At 33.2% G+C, this 21,264-nt stretch overlaps 2 protein-coding genes across 10 annotated transcripts in view; both read right to left on the reverse strand.

The window, feature by feature from the left end:
* The window catches only part of LOC127968344 (echinoderm microtubule-associated protein-like 6), a 63,696-nt gene extending 52,547 nt beyond the window's left edge, over positions 1-11,149 (reverse strand). The window contains exons 1-3 of one of the 4 annotated variants that reach the window (XM_052569495.1): positions 10,557-11,149; positions 10,274-10,405; positions 9,987-10,204 (exon numbers count right to left, since the gene is read on the reverse strand). In XM_052569495.1, coding sequence (XP_052425455.1) covers positions 9,987-10,183 — 197 coding nt within the window. In that variant the 5' untranslated portion in view covers positions 10,184-10,204; positions 10,274-10,405; positions 10,557-11,149. Of the gene's footprint in view, positions 1-9,986 lie in introns of all 4 variants that reach the window. The other 3 variants (XM_052569494.1, XM_052569493.1, XM_052569492.1) reach the window with 3 other exon arrangements.
* A 4,562-nt stretch (positions 11,150-15,711) lies between these two features.
* The window catches only part of LOC127968343 (spectrin beta chain, non-erythrocytic 1), a 90,751-nt gene continuing 85,198 nt past the window's right edge, over positions 15,712-21,264 (reverse strand). For all 6 annotated transcript variants that reach the window (XM_052569486.1, XM_052569485.1, XM_052569491.1 and 3 more), the window contains 4 exons: positions 20,307-20,515; positions 18,787-18,960; positions 18,657-18,699; positions 15,712-17,023 (listed from right to left, as the gene is read on the reverse strand). In XM_052569486.1, coding sequence (XP_052425446.1) covers positions 16,793-17,023; positions 18,657-18,699; positions 18,787-18,960; positions 20,307-20,515 — 657 coding nt within the window. In that variant the 3' untranslated portion in view covers positions 15,712-16,792. The remainder of the gene's footprint in view (positions 17,024-18,656; positions 18,700-18,786; positions 18,961-20,306; positions 20,516-21,264) is intronic.

Raw genomic sequence — 21,264 nt, forward strand, 5'->3', positions numbered from 1 at the left:
TTCCGGTTCATGCAGTTAATGTTATTTTATTTAAAAATACACACAGTCTTTGCCAAAATAAAATGACAGTCAGAAGTCTGATAATGAGACTGGATGGATGGATCTCATTAAAACAGTCTGAATCCAGAGCTATGAACACGGAAAGTCTGGAAATGCAACTAAACACTAAAATGAAGCCGAGTGTGGAAGACATGCATGGCTGAGGAAAGCCCGACAGGATCAGCACATATGAGACGACTGACTTTACGACAGGAAGTTGATGTCACAAAAGAACCGAGACTCTCCACAGCAACAGCTCTGCCATGACGACAGCGGGAGAGAGCCATAGATCCTTATACAGCAGATGCAAAACAAAACCAACCGGAATAATCACAAGCCAATACTGAAAGATCGTAAATGCTAGTTTAGTTACTGCCTTGAGATTTCAGTTTGGGACGGGCCTACTGTACAACATACTGTCAATGGACAACAGCAGAGACATAATATGCATGCTATTTCCAAAGCACTCTGCTTCAGTTTAGTATTAGTTATACTATTATAATGTTTATTCATATTTTGAATTGTTTTATTATTATACTTTCAGTTTTCATTTAAATTTCAGATTAATGTCACTTAATTTATTTTGTGCCCTTGTCATTTGAAACATTGTGTAGAAACATTCTATATAAAATTAATTCTATAAAATAAGTTAATCTACATAACATTTTATATAAAAATATGTTTTAATTCCGTCTTATTCTTTTTAGTACCTAAACTTAAACTTGTATTTTTGGTTTAGTTTAAACTTAAAGGTATTTTATTTAAATGCCAAGGCACCATTTCTAACTTTTTTATTATGATTATAGTACATTTTTCATTTAATATTAAGATAACATTTTATGTCAGTTTAATTTCAAACAAAAACTACTACTACTATTAAATAATATATATATATATATTGTTGTAGCAATTTTAGAACCTCAGCTTACACCCATTTATTTCATAGTTGTTAAGACAACAATTGTAATTGCATTTTCTTTAATTTCATTTTCATGTAATAGTTATACTTTATTTCAGCTTTATTTCAATTACCGAGCATGACTTCTATATAGCTTAGTATAGAAAAAGTAATTTGTTTTTCATCTGATACATATATTTAATTTCTTTCAGTGTAATTTTAATAAACAATTATAAAATTACTTCTTCCAGTTTTATTAATTTTACAACTTATTTTTATGTTTTTCATTGCATATATATATTTTTTTTTCCATATTTTTAGCTATGATTTTACCTTTATTTCAATTGCTAAAAATTTTTTCTTTATTTTAAAGTTATATTTAAATTGTAGTAATTTTTGTACCTCAACAAACAATTTTTTTTTTAATCAGCTGTTTTTTCATCTAATATTTATATATTTTTTGTATTTCAGTTCCCTAAGGTGATTGTTAATGGTTAACAATAACAAAACTGTCCTTTACCATGCTAAAATGACTGGCATGCACCACTTCAGGCAGTTTATAGCTTTATTATAGCATCATTCTAGCAGCGTCACAGTGATTTACTGTAAGAGAGCGAGACACATTCACTTCAGTCCCATTAGAGCCCTGATATGAACACCCATCAGGACCAGCAGGAGTCTCCTCTCAAACGCAGATCAAAGGCAGATTAAGCAGGGCTAAACGCCCTCAACGTGTGTGTGTGTGTTTGTGTGTGTGAGTGTGTGTTTCAGAGAGCTTGCAGGACGATCAAAGTCTCTCCATGTCCACTGGCATGAAACCCAAGCCAGCAGCTGTGCTGTGTGCCAATGCAGCTGCAGTGTGTGTGTGTGTGTGTGTGTGTGTGTGTGTGTGTGTGTGTCTGTGTGTGTGTTTGCACATATGTGCAAGTACCAACCCACAGGAAGGAAAAAATCACTTATGAGATCGCTTTAATTTCTTAATTGTTTCTCCTAGACAGAAATGACATTAATTGAAGGGCAAATGTAGATTGTTGCTTAAAGTCAAAATGAAATAATTTGTACACATCAGATGCATCACAACTACCTTTTTACAATTCAATCAATTCTTTATAAATAGATTTTTTTTTTTTTTTTGTCAAATATCCTGTTTTTACTTTGAAATGCATCACATTAGGGAAGTAAAATGGTTTGGCATAAATCAGTGTTATTTTAGCATTATTTATATACTATTGAAGAATTTGTTAATATTTTGAATATGCTTTTTTATCATATGTATCTAATTACATAATTATTATGATTATTTATTAATTTTACTATATTTTACATTATGTAAGAATTTATATTTTTATTCATTCTATTGATAATATTTAATAATATTTTGAATTAGTTTTAGTTATATTTTATTTTAGTGTACGTTTCTGTACTTTTATGTGCTTTTAAATGTAGCTTTATTTTCTTCAGTTTTAGTTGTAGTAATTTTAGCATCTCAACATTTCATTTAGTTGTAACACATACCTTGTTTAAAAAATGTTTTTGTCTTTTAATGTTTCTTCATCTAATATTTATATTTTATCTAAAATGGTTGTAATTTTTTTTAAAAACCAGTGTTGTAATTTTTTATTTTGTTTAATTTTTTTTTCTGTAATTTTGTCATTGCATTTTTTCATATATATAAATTATTCTATATTGATCAGTCTTAATATACTTGCACTCATTTTTGTAAAAGTTTAAAGTTTGCATTTTTTATCATCTAATATTTACATTTGATAGCTTTATTTCAATTACGGAAAATAGTTTTTAATAGATTTAGTTTTAACTAACAATAAATGCATTCTCAAACAATGCTCAACATAATCTCTGCAATCATAGTCAGAGATCTCGTTATGAACTCGTCTCATCAAACCATCTGTTTTATATCATTCGATGCATCAATTTTAAATTCATCCCACACCATTTAACAGACATAAATACTGCAAAACCCTCGTATACTCATATCACCTCAGCAACACTTTCAAACCACATTTGCAACCAAAAAGAAAATGCTATATACAGTAGCATCAAGGTGACAAGCTTTGCACAGGCAATAACTCAAAAGACAAAGTTGCTACTTAAATATATCATAACTGAGAGCTCCATTAAGTGTCTTGAGTGATGAGAGAGCAGAGAGAGTAAGACGAGGCAAAAGATGAGAAAGATGAAACAGTGACCCTGAAGAAAGAGCGACTTTGACATCACTGATAGCGGCTCTGAAAGGAGCGCAGCTGCAACTCTTTCACTGATCGAATAAAGACCTTCAACACAAAAGATAAAAGAGTGTGTGTGTGTGTGTGTGTGTGTGTGTGTGTGTGTGTGCATGCACTCCTAAACACATCAGATATGGGAGCAAAATCTAATACTGAACACTTTGGCAGCGAGGTTTTAGCTTGAATGGAGCTGGTACAGCAAAAGTAACGCAAAAACATTAGATTAGGCTATATTTAAAACTAAAAATTAAGCCTGTTTTGGGATGAATTTGAGGTGAAAATATCTATTTTGTGTGATATTTTTCTAACACAAATGCATTGAGTCACTAGAGGAGGCCTTAGTTCATCCCCCGGAGCCGTGTGAGACTCTTTATTTTATGGAAAATCGCTTTTTATTTAACTTCTTTTGGACTGAAGCAATGCAACACTCGCTGCCTGCAATGAAAGAGCTAATAAAAACTCATTAAAGATGACAAAAACACAACAAAACATTACTATAAGTTTCATTTAAAATGAAAGCAAAATACACAAATAAAAACTCATTCTAAATATTAGTAAAAACTATAATATAATAATAAAGATGGAAATAGTAAGTAAAAAGACTAAAACTGTATTTTTTTGTAAAACGTACTACAATATATATTTTTTAAATTCAACTAATTTCTAAGTTTTATTTACAACTTACACAAATCATGTTTTATAGACAGCGTACACTGTAAAAAGAATCGTCTGACAGTCGTCACGCAGAATCGTGAAAATGACATTAAAACATGCATTACAGGAATAAGACTTCCAGTGCAATAAGAATAATGTTTCAGTGCAAAATTATTGTCATCTAATTTCTTGGATTTTCTTGGATCAGAACGTGTGTGTTGGGACGCCTGTGGGCCTTTACTCATGTTTGAGCCAAACCCCTGTGAGTCAGTGAACAGCTGAGGGATTCTGGGAAAGATCTGCAGTCAAATGAACACCAGTGACTGTAGGCCTACAGGGAGGAAGCTGAACAGAGAGTGTGTGTGTGTGTGTGTGTTCCTCCGCAGATGTGCAGTGAAGTGGGACGTCTGACCGCTGTCGTGACAGAGCACGTTTGGAAAAGCCTGAAATAATTCCAGCTGCCGGAGACCTGCAACCAGCCGACGGTTTCTGATATCAATCTAATGCATTGAACAGGTCATACAAACATTTTTATTTGCTGAAAATGTACTTTAAATGTAGGTTAAGGCAATGCAGATGGGTTTGTTTCTTCATCAGGTTTGGAGAAATGCAGCATTGCATCAGTGTCTCATCAATGGATGCTCTGCAGTGAATGGGTGCCGTCAGAATGAGAGTCCAAACATCTGATAAAAACATCACAATAATCCACAGCCACTCCAGTCAGTTAAAACCTTTCAGAAGACAAACACTTTGTGTTTATAAAGAATAAATCCATCGTTAAGACGTTGAACTGTGAATTCTGGCTAAAATGTTAGTCCATAATCCATAATAATGCTTCATCCAGTGAAAAAGTCCATCTCCTGTTGTTTCTCACATCAAAATCCAGCCAACTCTCTCTTGATTCAGACCAGAACACTTTTTCACTGGAGGAAGCAAAATTACAGATTATGGACTAAAAAAAAAAAAAAAAAAACACACATCTTTTGTCTTCTCCAGATTGAGTGTTGTGGTTTATTGTGATGTTTTTATCAGCTGTTTAAACACTCATTCTGATGGCACCCATTCACTGCCATGTCTTTGCTTAATCTGACCAACTATCAAAGGAACTATGCTCTCCTTAAAATTAATCCTGAAGTAATTTTTCACTTTTCTCAGCTCCTAGATACCACCAAAAGAAATATGAAACGAGGTCATTTGACAAAATTACGCAAAAATATACTGTATATGAACACTCAAAGATGCAACTGACCAATCAGAATCAAGAATTTAAAAGAGCCATACAATCATTTTCCAAAATTCTATAGAACGGAGTCAATTATTCCACTTATAACGTATGATATTAAATAATTTTTGTGAGTAGAAATACTTTCTTAAACAACTGATTAAGTATCTTCAGACAGTCTATGTCATCGATTGACTAATAGCCCAATTATTCAACAAAAATGAATCAACACCTTAATCAGAGTTTAGAATACAATGTCGGAAATGAATTTAAATTCTAATCACGAGTTGCTTGTTAAAATTTCCATTTGCACTTGGTAAAAAAAAAAAATGCTATTTTTAAAAGTAGAAAAAAAAAAAGAGTTGACTGAGAATGGTCTGTTCATTATAATAATGCAATTATGAACGCATCTCCAACGAGAGCTTTAATGAAACGAGCAGTCAGGTTGTTTTAGTCCTAATGAGCGCTCAAAATCATGCATATCTCAAACCGTGACAAGACAGAAACAAGAAAAACAGATAAACCTAATTCCAGTAATTCCACAGAACGTCTGCTGAGATTTTGGGCTAAACTGGCTGTGTTCTGGGTCAGACCCGGGCTGATAGAGTGACCCCACACTTGCTCTTCATACGGACAAACACAAGAACAGTAAGTGCTTTGACTCACTGAACGTCTTTACTTTAGTCAGCAGATAATCTAGACAACTTGAAAACAGCAGCTACTTCAACACAGTTCTTTAAAAAAAACAACTCAACCTGGAAGCAATGCTTTAGGTACCACCACCTCTCCGTGCGCCCAGAACGTGCTTTTAGCGTACCGGTACGTTCATTTGGACATCTAATAGAGGTTTTAATCCTTTGCCTGCGCTGCTGCTTTTCAGAGCGCCCTTCACAATGCACGCTTCCTAATTTGTCCCACCGAGAGCAGAGACTACATTACCCATACACCCTTGAGTTTTACAAGTGAAAAGCGCATGAGTCGCTTTTTCTGCTGTCAGTGTCAACAACTCAACGTGGCCGGAGAGAGTGTGTGAAACACGTACACTCAGACGCAAGCTAATGAAGTAATGCAGTAGCTCTTTCTAAAGGTTTTTTTTTTTTATCTTTTTGCACATTTTATTTATGTTCAGTAGTTCTTTCTAGCTCAAGCAAATCCACAAACTAATAAAAGGATTTATTATTAAGGTCGCTTGTTGACTGCTGTATTAAAATAAACCTTCAATATAGTTGTTGTTACCTCAGGGGATGAGGAGAGTCATCAAAAAAAAATCATGTGAATCATTTGAGTCAGTTCGGGAGTTCAGAGCGGCTTCACGGATCATTTGAATCAGTTCGGGAGTTTGGAGCGGGATTGCGAATCATTTGAATCAGTTCGGGAGTTCGTAGCGAGTTCGCGAATCATTTGAGTCAGTTCGGGAGTTCGTAGCAGGTTGGCGAATCATTTGAGTCAGTTCGGGAGTTCAAAACGGGTTCGCGAATCATTTGAGTCAGTTTGGGGATCGCAAATCATTTGAATCAGTTCGGGAGTTCGTAATGGGATCGCGATTCATTTGAGTCAGTTCGGGAGTTTGGAGCGGGATTGCGAATCATTTGAATCAGTTCGTTAGTTCGTAGCGAGTTCGCGAATCATTTGAGTCAGTTCGGGAGTTTGGAGGAGGATTGTGAATCATTTGAATCAGTTCGGTAGTTCGTAGCGAGTTCGCGAATCATTTGAGTCAGTTGGGGAGTTCGTAGCGGGTTAGCGAATAATTTGAGTCAGTTCGGGAGTTCAAAACGGGATCGCGAATCATTTGAATCAGTTCGGGAGTTCGTAGCGGGATCGCGAATCATTTGAGTCAGTTTGGAGATCGCAAATCATTTGAATCAATTCGAGAGTTCAGAGCAGGTTCGCGAATCATTTGAGTCAGTTTGGGAGTTCAAATCTTTAGTTGGCCACTAAAGTTTCATTTTTAGAGCTCAAGGACTGTACACATTACCAACACTAACTATGACTTCTTATATTAGAGATGACTGACTTAAAACATTGAATGATTGTTGTTTAAAGCACCAGGCTGCTCTAATGTAGCTCAAAAAGACATTTTATACCTCAGTGCCACTGGCATCATGTGTTTCTGCATAGTACTTTTAATATGACTTTTAATAGCAAAGTTCCCCTCAGGCAGCGAGATGAACTGGGTTAATATACTCACTCTTCAGTCTACATCGACCATGACCAATATGTGTGTGTGTGTGTGTGTGTGTGTGTGTTCCTAATATAATACAATCTGCTAAAGCCAATGACACTGAATGTCAGAGTTTCCATAAACATAACACACACACACAATTCCTGCAATAACACAAACGCTGTCCTGTGGTTTCTGTTTATAGATGCACATTACAGAGAGACCTGCTAAACGAGGTGACAGGACACTTGAGACAATTAACACTAATTACCAAATCCATCAATTGCAGGCACAGCCTAAAACAAGACACCCGCATCCCATAATTCAGCAGGTATCCTGTGACTGTTTGCTCACAGAATGTAACCTGCGCTCTAACTCTAACCAAGCAATTAAACTTCATTATAAACAAACATGATCAGGTCGCTGAGGATCTGGGCAGGATGGAATCTGATAACAAGGATAAAATCCCACCCTCAGATCCAGCGGCGTTGTGTGGATTTGACAAAAACGGGACTAAATTTCACTAAATCTGCTTGTCTTTCTGTCACAACACAGTCCATTAATTTTTTTTTTATGCAAACATGACTAAAATGCAAGATGCAAGCCAGAAACCAGCATTTCTAATTATTTTTTGGAATATGACCTATACAAAATACATCTTTCACCCTCCCTCAAATAAAATACGGAAGCCTAAATTTAAGATTTTTGTATTTGAATTGCATTTAAAATATACATCTGTTTGGACTGCCGTTTTAATATAAACAAACTAATAAACTTAATGTGATGCAAACAAATAAATAAATAAACATAGCATTGTTTATAATTTAGCATATGCATCTTTAACATTAATATGATGCAAAAAATAAATGAAAAAACATGATTTAGTGGATTACATGCATCTATTAGATACTTCTATCATACAATAATTTTTACAATGCATACATTATATATATATATATATATATATATATATATATATATATATATATATATATATATATGCATACATATATATATATATATATATATATATATATATATATATATATATTGCTTAAAATCGGCATGAATCTGTTCATTGTGAAATCAATTACATTTATTCAGTTATTAAATATAAGAGATTAAAAGAAATTGAGGATAAACAAATTATATAATTTTTTACTAATTAATAATTAAAAAAATATTATTAATAATAAATTTTTATTTATTTTAAACATTTATTTATTAGTAAAAAAAACAAAATTTTCACTCAGAAATTATTTGGAGATTTTACAACTAATTATGAAGAAATTGCAAGTAACACATTGAATTGCACAATAAATATTTAAGTATATAAAAAAAAAATTCTTGCTAAATGCATTCCAATGACATTTGTTTAATTCTAAATTTTAAAAATCATTTTTACAGTGTATTAAATCAATCTGACCTGCTTCATTTGACTAACAAATTTGCATCACATTAAGTTTAATAGGTTGCTTAAGTTAAATATTTTTAGAAACAACAAGCGTCCTCTTTTACACGAGTCACCTGGAGGCGAGAGCGAGGACGAATCGCGGTCACTTCCTCACCGGCCCATCTCTCCCTTCAGGAGAAAAATCCCATAGCTTTACTGAACAAGAAAAGGCTTTTTACAGAAGCGCTGCCCTCCATTAGGGTCATCCTGCTGCCATCTCTGCAGATCAACTCTGTTTCACTCCAAAACCCTGCTGCTCACTGATATAATCAGCTCACGAGCGAGTCCTGACCCCTCGCCTGTCCCAGGGCTGGAGCGCATGGTCTGATTAATGTGCGGATGAAGAGGCGTGCCGGCGTTCAGATAGCATCAGGTGTCTCAGATACAAACCGCTTTATCAGAGAGGAACAACCACGGTGTCAACACTAAACAACCAGCCAACACACAAGCCTATCAGAGTATTACAATCAGTGATTATTCTAGTAGCATGGCATTCACATGCTACTCTATTTAGAAAATATAAAAATACAATGACATTACTACAGTAAATGTACAAAAAACATATTCAATGTAGTACATGTCCAGAAAAACATGATATTTCTGTGGTAAATGTGCAAAAAAACTCTATATAGGGCTAATTCATGAAATATCATGCCATTACTAGAGCATATATTAAAATATGGTATTCTCATTAATTAGATTATTATATTAATTGACCATAGTATATGCATTAAATTGCATGACATATAAAAATACAATGACTTTACCATGTTAAATGGATTTTTTTTTTTTTTTTTTACATTTACAATGGTAAAGTCATTGCATTTTTTATATGTATTTTGTATTTGTATGTTTTGCATTGTAATTTGCACATGTCCAGAAAGACACATGTCCAGAAAAACAGGCTTTTGCCATAGCATTTGTCCAAAAAAATTGCGATAGCATGGTTTTACAAGAAATATAATGAAATGATCATGGTGCATATAAACAAACATGGTATTATCATTGCACTTTGTCACATGCAATGGTAATAAAAATGACTACTATAGTATATACATCATACCTTGTAGCATTTTACATAATGCAATGGTATTACCATGGTAAAAGCACAAAAAACATGGTTTTGTTATAGTATGTTTCCAAAAAATGTGATGATATTCCAAAATGATGGTTTTATTAAGGTATTTTTGGTACTGAAATAGATTGCAATATTAGTTTATCATACGTAAAAGAATGCAATGGCATTTCCATAGTGCATGGTAATTTCATTTTAAGTTTTTTATATTTTCATACTGTTATAAAGAGCATCGTCATACCTAATGATGTCGTCGTTGTGTCCCAAATAAAACTTCTGTGTGTGTTCTCTGGTGTTGTAAACCACTCCGACTCCAGCCACGAAGTACACGATCTCCTTCCCGGCGGTGTAGTACAGGTTATTCCTGCACTGATGTCCTCTGTATCCATGAATCCACTCCAGCCTCAGCTGACAGTGAGGAGCCGTCTTATCTGCCATGCTCTCAGGATCTGCAACGCTCTACCATTCACACAAGTGTCCTTTAGTGGACGTTCTTGAGAGGTCGAAGACACAATGGTGATGGCTCACCTCTTGTAGGGTTGGAACCTACAGCCTTTTAGACACCGGTTCAGATCTTTAACTGACCCTACGGCACTGCCACCATTCAACGCCCTCTTGGAGTTCATGCATGCATCACAACTGGAACACAAGCTGGGTCACCTGTACAGGGAAGGGTGTCTTTAGATCCCAATGGGAGGCATGAAGAAATCAGGCTAAAATGATGGGAATATGCTGATATTTGGATCCAGATTAAAGGGAATGCGGTCTAGTGATTACAAATGTTCATAGTAGAATACTTGGTCACACCTACCAGCCATTGCATGAGTTCCCATTGTATTAAAGCTTGGTAAATCTGTGCATTGGTGTTAAAAACCACTCTAGCAGTTGATATTGATCCAAATGCATCTATAACACGCTGGATACACTGAGGTCTGGGCGTCTTTAAAGGGCTGCAGAGACTTCAGGAGACAAACCTCAAAGCCATCGTGCTCTTAATCTCCTCTAAAGGGCAGAAGTCCTCTGGGATTTCAGAAAACCTCCACGATTTCAGCTGTTAGATGATTCTGGTGCGCGACGATGATCACACCTTCCCCAAAAACGTCTTCATGCTCCTCAACTTTCGCCTGGAGATCTTCGATTCCCGGTGATCCTCAAGCAAACTCTTCCATTCCTAGCGTGATCCGGATCACTGAATCATCTTAGATGCGAATATCCTCATTCTTACACGGAGGAAAAGAGCCGCGCGAGCTGGTTTAGGTGGATTAATCCCTCCACCGCGAACTCAGCGCAGCGTTGAGGGAGTGAAGGCGCTTTGGGTTGAGTTATTGGCGTAATATTTTGTAGAATATGATTTCTGGTGTCTAGTAAGCCATTCGGTTTGGTTACTACGACGCCTTGTGGCCCGTTTCCGATTATGCCGACCAACGGAAAAGCGGCGAGCGATCATGGGACTTGTAGTTCTAAACGGTCTCCAGTGACGCTCGGCCTCACGATGATGACTTCAAATCCCATGAACCCTCAGCATGCGCTGTCCAATGTGCTGAACATACGGGTCTTCATCATCCAAGAACATTCTTACCGTAACCATCTGAGAGCCAGCAATAAGGTTTTCATATATTATATTATATTATATTATATTATATTATATTATATTATATTATATCAACACATTCATTTTTGTAGCATTTTTCCTCAACAACATGCACTGTATGAAGATACCAAAAGCATGTTATGAAAAGCTAAAAGAAGCGCTGGAAGGAATGCTCGCTATTGTATTTCTAATGGTATTTTATATATATATATATATATATATATATATATATATATATATATATATATATATATATATATATATATATATATATATATATATAATTTACACAACATTTAAAACAATAAAACAATTAATAAGAATTGTTATTAATTAAAAAAAAATATTTTTAAAGTAAAATGTAAATATTTTAAAATGCATTATATATTTACATTATTTCATTGCATTAATTTTATTCATGCAATTCAATATAATTATGTATGTTTTATAATTATTTATACGATCCAACTTTTATAAAAATAAATAATTTGTATTTATATTAAATCTATTTACATGTATTTTCTATAATTATTTCATATACTAATATATATATTTGTGTGTGTGTGTGTGTGTAAATAATAAAAAAATAATAATAATTTAAAATTATTGGGCCATTCGCAGTTTACACACAAATCCACAATTTGTAGCTCATATTGAATAAAATGATATTTTTAACAAGCTGAAGTGTTGTTAATCGATCTTTAAACCTTTTGAATGTTTCCTGTTTGATTCCGATTGGATTTCAAATATACAAATGTCCACAGCAACGCATTAATATGTAAATACGCTATTAATGGCTAAACGCAGCGCTTGTATTTAGATGCGAGAATGTGTGAAGTGTGAGTGGACGTGTTGACGGTCACGGAGAGGACGCCGGGAAGGGCATCCCCCAGCGGAAGGAGATCCCGAGCCCTCTGATGCTGCTTAAGACGCAATCACGTGACTAAAGAGCTCAGAGCATCTGTCGCGATCTTAAAGCACGAGCGATGGATTCAGCGACAGACAACAGACATTCAACTCATTTAATTATCTCATAGCGTTCCTGCTGAATTACACACCCTTGAAAATCATAACAATATGAAGAGCTCAAACAACAGATTCATGAATTCATCCAAATTTCACAAAAATATTCTGGATGTAAATATAATATCAGTCAGACACTGAAGTGAGGTGCTGCTTTGGTCTCTTCTGAGGAAGAATCATTCAGCTGACTGACAATGAACCCACAGAGACATTTTGGTCAGATCTTTTATTATGTTTTTTAATGTTGATCTTATCAAAATGTTATGTTTTTTTTTTTTTTGATTGTTTGATCGAAAGAGAATATACAAAAAGACAATGAATTTGTGTGTCCTGCTAGTTTTGAAAGTATGGGGCTGTGAAAATTAGACCATAAAGATAATGTAATTTCGATTATAGGGCAGTGTACAATTGGCTATAATCACATGATTGTGAAATGCTAAGTAATCGAATGATTATACAGTCTGACAATCTCAAATATCTGAAAATAAGTATATAATCAATGCACTAATTGTACCTCGTGATATCAGTCTCTTGGTTTGGGGTGAGTCTAGGTAAAACTGTTTTTATTTGATTTAAATCTGATTACTAACTATCAATAAATGCAGCCCAGGAAAACTCGGCTCTGAGACGTAAAGGAGTCTCCTTTCCTGGATAATTGAAGATATCGAACAGAGCTTTCCCAGCGGGTTAGAGGATGTGAGATGCTTTTAGACAAAGCTTAAGTCACATGACAGGAAGTCGTGCTGATTCTGAGTCTTCTGGTGTGAAGGTTGTGTTTCTTGTCCTTTGCTGAACCAGCAGGTTCAAACCTCATGAACTAATCACAGACATATGGAGATCACAGATGGTGTGTGTGTGTGTGTGTGTGTCGCTTTACAACTTATGAGGTGTCACCCCTAAAAGCTTTACAGCAACACACAATAAAAAACAAAAAACAAATCAACATCTCTTTAGTATCCTGATTGTTTCTCCAAGACAGCAATGAGATTAAACAGAGTAAATCGAACAAAAGTTTAATTAAACTGTGATTCATTTTGTTTTACAGGATTCTTTGATGATTAGAAAGTTTAAATGAACAACATTTTTTTAAAAACAAATAATTTTTGTAATGTTTTAAATGTCTTTATTCTATATCTTTGTCATTTTTTATTTATTTAATGCATTGTTGCTGAATAAAAACTTATGCTACCAACCCTAAAATTGTAAACATTAATATTTACAGGTTAATAAACATTAAAAGTGTTCCAAAGTTGAATGTTTTGACTGCATTCATTGGTTTAGAAATAGTCAAAATAGTAATATTTAGAAATTTCATTGCAATTTGAAATTTCAGCATTTTTGTTTTAAAATACAGTAAAATAGCAATACTATTGCAATTATTATCTGTACATTCTTATCTGTATATTTAGTTATTTTCATGTTCATGAAGAAAATACGAGACAGACCACATTCTATTTTAATACATTATAAAACAGCATTTATTTGAATTGAGATTAGAAATCTTTTTTAACTACATAAATGTCTTTACTGTCACTTTTGTTCATTTAATGTGTCCTTGATGTATAAAAGTACTAATTAAAAAACTTACAGATCCTAAAACTTTGAATAGTAATATGTACAGATTATTAGTAGGCCTACTGCAGCACCATTCAAATGTTTGGGGTGAATAAATTACTGGAAATCTAATTTTTTGAAAGTAGTATCTACTTATTTGGCTAAAAATATAGAAAATCAGTACTCTTGTGAAAGATTATTGCAGTAGCTGTTTTATTAGAATATATTAACCCTTGTGGGTTGTTCGAATTCACTACCCTTTCATTAAACTGCTGTAAAAATGTTTCAGATAAATACTTTTTTTTTTTTTAGCTTTTATCACAGTCTTGGCCAAGTCAAAGATTAGTAACAACATTGGCTTTGAAGCATTGTTATTTTTTGTGCAGCATCAGATTAAAAAAAAAAATTCTCCCTCATTTATTGTTTGTGGCTGTTTTTGCCCCATTGACTTCTATTATAAGAAACATTTTTGATTGCAAAGCCATGACACCATAAAATCATGCATTCTTGATGGTTGGTGGTTTTTAAAATTAGTGCAAAACAATTTGAAAAACGAAATTCGAAAAAAAAAAATCTGATACATTTTTACAGCAGTTTTCATTTAGTTTATGTTTTCATCCACAAACATAACAAAGGGAAAGTGATTTTTTTTCTTCAAAACATTTCCCCATAATATGTGTCAATATAAGATTTGTCACCAAAAATCATTCCATTTGCTGAAACACAGAGAAAGTTAAGACTCAACTTTATTCCCTAGTGAACGAAAATGTCCCCAACAACGCAAAATGGTTAAGATAACGCATTACAAGTAACGCCATCAGATTTACTTTACTTTTTTAAGTAATTGGTAAAGAAACACATTACTTTTTAATTCATAAGGAAATATCTGAGTTAATTTTAAATAAGTAACTCCAGTTACTTTGTTTCCCATGTTTTGACTGACAGCTCTGATGTTGCCATGGTGACAGAAATCAGGAGTCAATGTAAAGCACTGTGCGTGCACATGATCTTACTCTAGTTCTAGACTAAATATCATATCACCTGCACAAAAACAGATTCAGCGTTCCCCAAAATCAATTAAAACAGCCAAATGCAAACTCAAAATATTATACAAACCTGCAATAATAAAATACGTTAAAAAAGACAAACATAATTTATACATTGAATCCAATTTTATTAACCAATGTCTTATTCGATGGTCCAATTCAACCGTACTAAGCAAAAATGACACATTTGTTTCAGTTTAGTTATTGCTGTGAATAGTGTTGAACTTTCTTTTACTGCGTCAGATTCTTCTCTATACTGTACAGACGTGAATTTACATTTCCTTCAGTCTGAAGTATCTTTTTTATATTAAAAACAAACAATCAAACCCTTGCAAGAATTATAAAGTAACTCAAAAGTAACGTAACGGATTACTTTCCAAAAAAAAGTAACTAATGTAATTACTTCCATTTTTTTGGGAGTAACGCAATATTGTAATGCATTACTTTTAAAAGTAACTTTCCCCAACACTGAATATATTTTATAATGTAATTTATTTCTGTGATGCACAGCTGTATTTTGAGCATCATTACTCCAGTCTTAAGTGTCACATGATCTTCAGAAATCCGTATAATATGTTTTTGTGTAAACTAGTTATAATTATTCTTATATAGAACAGCATTTAATTCAAATAAAAATGTTTGTATCATGCCTTTACTGTTACTTTACTTTTGATGCATCCTTGCCGAATAAAAGAACTGGTTTCGGATCTCAGTAGCTGAATAAAGAGACACAGAATGACACGACACGAGCGTAATGTTTAAAAGCATTTAATGACATCGCACATATTTAACAGGGCAGGGAGGTTAAAGTCTACAGGTGCAGTTTCATACATCTGAGCGTCGGCCCGGAGGATCTATAGCGCTCTGGACGCCAGGATTTCATTCCTATTATGATGCTTTTGATTGTGCAGTAGATGAAAATCTCATTATAATAGATACAGTGATGGAGGGGATGCGCACTATCAAAGAGCAGGAGAAGCCCAAACGACAAAACAAAGAGAAAAAGATAATGCTCAGTGCTATAGCCCACAAGCAAGTAATCGTATTCATACATTTTAATTTTTTTTGTTCTTTTTGTACTTTTTTAGCTTGAGTAACATTACCTTTTTACCAGTAAATGTTGCACTGTTCACTTAACATTGATGCTTTAAAGTGTTATAATACATACTAATTTGTATACTCTTTTGTACTAGAATTATTTGAAACATATATATTATGATAAAACCCAAGAGAAATGGCAACGAAAAAAGAAATAAAAAGCATGACGTCAAATGATTCTCTGTAGAAAGCAAACGTTCTTACAGCTCGTGAAAGCGTTTGGGTTTGGTACGACCCACCTTGATCACATGACACAAGTCTACCACGCTTTCGAGCCAAAGTTAATATTAGTCGATCAGCTTATAGTCGTTAAAAGGCGAATGTGACGTTAACGTGGAATTGTAGCGGTTCAATGGAATCGTTTCGAAGCATCACTATCATTGAAGAGCGACTCGGCGAAGTCTCCGAGACAGCCTCATAAAAATTGAGGAAATGTTTTAAATATCCAGACCCCTCAAATGGCGCAAAGTAAAAAGAAAAAACGAGCGATAGCAACAGTCGGAATTCAAAATCAACGTAAAAAAAAAAATCGGGATTCCGATCGCGACATTCCCGGATCGCGCACGACACTCTCTTGCGTTTTTGTACAACTTTGGACCCAATTGGCGGGGCTTCCAGGCACAGAGTGTGGCATCTTTATGAGCTGTGCATGCTGGGATATCACTGGAGGAGGTGGGCGGACACAAACAGAAAGTCGTAAAAGAATCGAGGGAATGAGGCGATCGTTTCGGACGCCTACGGCTTCTTCTTGCTGAAGAGACTGAAGCGCTTCTCCTTGTCCTTCTCCTTGTCTTTCTCCCGCTTTCCAGGGCTGGATTCGGTCGTCAGGGAGACGGTTGCCGGGAGCGTGTGAGCACGGCTGGAGGCGGGGGTGCTCTGGTTGCTAGGCGTGATCTCTGATTTCTCGGAGGACGAGGAGCCGCTTCCGGCGTTCTGAATGGCTTGGATCCACGTGTTCATCTCCTCCTGCAAATGCCACACAGCTCATCAGGCAGATACAAAAAACTATCAAATACATCTGTGTAAGACATGCACTCTTCACTGGCTCCATAAAGAACATTTAACGTTTAAAGAACCTTTCCATTCCACACGTGTGACTCTGAAGCACAGGTTATATTTGTAGCAAAAGCCAACAATACATCAAATTATCGATTTTTCCAAATTGCCAGAAATCATTTGGATATTAAGTAAAGATCATGTTCCATGAAGATATTTTGTAAATCTCCTATCGTAAATATATCAAAACGTATTTTTTTATTAGTAATATGCATTACTAAGAACTTCATTTGAACATCTTTAAAGGTGATTTTCTCAATATTTAGATTTTTTTGCACCCCCAGATTCCAGATTTTCAAATAGTTGCATCTCAGACAAATATTGTCCAGTTCTAACAAACTATACATCAATGGAAAGATGGTTTAATGATAATGTATACATCTCAATAATAATAATAATAATAATAATGACCCTTATGACTGGTTTTGTGGTCCAGGGTAACAAATGTTAATGTTAAGAAATAATAAAAAAAGGTTCTTTTTAGAATTGTTCACTGGAAGGTTCTTTTTGGAACCCAAGATGGTTCTTCTATTGAATTTCTGCAAAACAATTTTGGAATTTTCATTTTTATGAGTGTAATACAATTCTGCAGCCACCAGAAATTTACTTATAGATATTAATCTCATAAACACTGGAAAAAAAGTGTGTAAAAACAGTTTTCATTCAAAAATTGCTAATAATTTCTCAAATAATTAAAACAAATTTTTTGAATTAGAACAACTGAAATTTTATTTTTTCTTGTAAAAGATTCCACAGTTATTTATTTTCTGGACAGTCTTTTTCCTAAAGTCATATAATTTTTTTTTTTTTCGTCAAATACTTCAATTAAATAAATTGTTACTCAAATGAATTGAAGTACTTTTTATGTTTTTTTTTAAATTTTCAGTAATTTCGGAATGTATTTTTATTTTTTTTAAATACTTCTCTAGTTTTGTTTTGTTTCATTTACCTTATTAATTTAAGTTTATCTTTCAGTAATTTACAAAAAAATATTTCTATATACTTTTATTTTTTAATTAATTCCATTTATTTAGTTTAACTTTCGTTAATTTTATAATGCGACTCATTTTATTTGTTTAATATTTCTATATAGCTTTATTTTTTCATTTATTCTATTAACTATCAATTACTTCTGTTTTAGTTTGATTGACTTTTAAATCTCTTCTTAAAACATTCTATTTTAGGATTGCTTTTATTTGATTATTTATTTTATGTTTGCATCATTTGTTATATATTTTTTTGTATTTAAAGTTTTTTTTTCCTTGTCATTGTTTGCCTGTAAAGCGCTCTTAGAAAGCAACTTTTCAAGGCACTATATATATATATATATATAAAATATTATTATTATTATAAATTTTAGTACTTCAACTTATTTTCATTTCAGTCGAATAATGGTAAGTTAATGGATTCTTTTTAGTCGGTTATCTATAAGTTTCTCACATTGGCTACCACAAGACTGTACAGCTAAACAAACAGCAAAAGTGAACCATGAGCTCCGAATGGTGTAATATTGCTGGAGATATGATGATAAAAGCAGACTCACGTCATCTTTGGCTTGGAAGAGATACTCGTTTCCATCAGTAACTCTGTGAAGAGAAACGGCAGCTTCAGTCCCAGCAGAACACCATCATTAAACAGCGATCACATGACTGCGGCTGGGATCTGCTGCTCACCTGAGCTTGAAGACGTGCTTCTTCTTCTTGTAGTCGACGGCCACCTCGCAGACGGCGTCCTTCAGGCTGACGGGGGTCTCGCTGTGGTACGGGACGCCCTGCGCCGCGCTCTTGTTGTCTTTGTAGAAGCCCATCTCGTGGGTGTTGATGACGCAGTACACGTTATGCCAGGATCTGACGAGACACACAATCATTAGCTCACCTGCACCTGTGTGGCACTTTAATCAGGGAAATATAGTTACTTATAGAAGTGGACTCTCAAAATAAAGTGTAACTGAAAACTGTGCTTTAGTGAGTGTGTTAAACCAATTAACTTTAAACATGTATGCACCATAATACACAGGTTTACATAAAGAGCATGAATGATAATCTGACTCTCACTGATTTTTGTTTTGTGGAAACAGTGATGCATTAATTTTTTCAGGATTACTTGATGAGAGGGTAAAAAAACTGCATATATTTGAATTAGAAATATTTTGTAAATTTTGTAAATTTTTGTAAATGCCTTTACTGTAACTTTAGATCAGTTTAATGCATCCTTGTTCATTTAAAATATTCATTTCTAAAAAAAAAAAAAAAGTACTGACCTCAAACTTTTAAACATCAGTGCAGTGTTATTTAAGTTTTCTTTTTTAATATTTCTCAATATTTATTTATTTTTTTCACATTTTTGATATAGTTAAGTTTAGGCATTTTAGTTTTTGTTCTTTTATGTCAGTTTTGGTTTTTATTTTAATATATCAAGTTAATATTTATTTTATAAAAAATGTTTTTTAATTAAATGTTTTAGGGTTTTAATTATTTGTAATATATCTTTTGTAAAAAAAAAATATATATATATATATATATATATATATATATATATATATATATATATATATATATATATATATATATATATATATATATATTTTATATTGAGTTGAAGTTTTAGTAATTCTGTTGTGTATTTATAAATAATAACTAAAAATTCAGTAATTTTTAAATAATATTTTTTAGGAAAACTGACACAAATAATCTTTTTTTGTTTTTATTTTCCCCCTGAAAATTATTTTTTTAATGTGTAATTAATTTTTAAAGTACCTTTATAAGAGCACATTTTTCTCAAACCATATAAAAATATCCAATAAAGCCATATAATGTGTCTCTCATTTATCTCATATACCTTTGTAACATAACGGAATTAATTTATTGAATTGTCAATGTTAGTTATTCCTTACATTTAATTCGTTTATTTTGTATTTTTTCATTTTATGCTTTCATTCTGATTTTATTATGATTGATTTATTATTAATATGAAATGATTATTTTTTTATTATGCATAATGTAAAATAAATGAAAATGAGAAATGCTGCTTTAACAACTAGCTGAGATCCTTTTGAAAAGGTTATTTTATTATAGGTACTATTAGTTTTAAGCAATGCAAATATCCGTAAGGCTTTTAGTTTTGTCACCTATAATAAGATGTGGCAGGTCTGGTGTCTACATGTTAATGTTATTGTGGAAGGTGATCCTCAGACCTGCTGGAGGCTTTCTTGTTGTGTCCCTCCCACTCGTGTTTTCGGTGCAGGAACCCCTCCAGCTGTGCAGACAGAGTCTCCTGACCCTTCGCTGGAAGTGTGGACGACTGACTGCCTTTAGCCCGTCTGTCTGCGCTCGGAGACGGGATGGGACTCGGCTCCTTCGAGCTCCTCTCAGGCACTCCGTTCATCTCTCCGTCCACCCCGTCCTGCCAAAAACAGCACCATGAGTTCCCAAACACACCGCAGCGCTCATGAATCAGTCACACGGCAGAAACCACAGATGAGATTCTCATTCAAATCAGGTCAAAGAGAGAATAAGCCAATGAAGTCAACATGAAAAAAAAAAGATTTTTTTTTTTTTGCATAGTATTTTGTTTTTTTTTAAAATATCAAAATGAAGCGAGTTTATGCTTAAGACAAGAAAAAATATCTACAAATGAAGAAAAATAACTTAGCAGATATTTTTACTTGTTTTAAGCATAAAGCCATTTAAATTTTATATACACGTGTTATTTTACTGAAAATGAGTTATTAAAATATTTTTATATAATGTACTATTATTATTATAGTTATTCCTAATTCTTTAGATTAGTAAAAAAAAAAAAATATCATTTATTAATATATCTTCTTGTTTTAAGCGTAAAGTCACTAAATTTTGATAACCGTTTTCCTAAAATATAAAAAAATAAAATGTATTGATTTATATACAAATTTGTTATTTTGCTGAAAGTAATGTTTTATAATAAAATTGTATTATTTATTATTATAAACAATAATTATATTTATATAATGTATTATTATTATTATTATTAAAGTTATTCCTAATTCTTTAGATTAGTATAAACAAATACATATAATTTTTTAAAATATATTTTCTTGTTTTAAGCATAAAGTCACTAAATTTTAATAACTGTTTTCATAAAATATTAAAAATAAAATTGATTTATTTATCTAC

The sequence above is a fragment of the Carassius gibelio genome, chromosome B11 (genome assembly GCF_023724105.1).
Source record: "Carassius gibelio isolate Cgi1373 ecotype wild population from Czech Republic chromosome B11, carGib1.2-hapl.c, whole genome shotgun sequence".
NCBI classification, from domain to species: Eukaryota; Metazoa; Chordata; class Actinopteri; order Cypriniformes; family Cyprinidae; genus Carassius; species Carassius gibelio.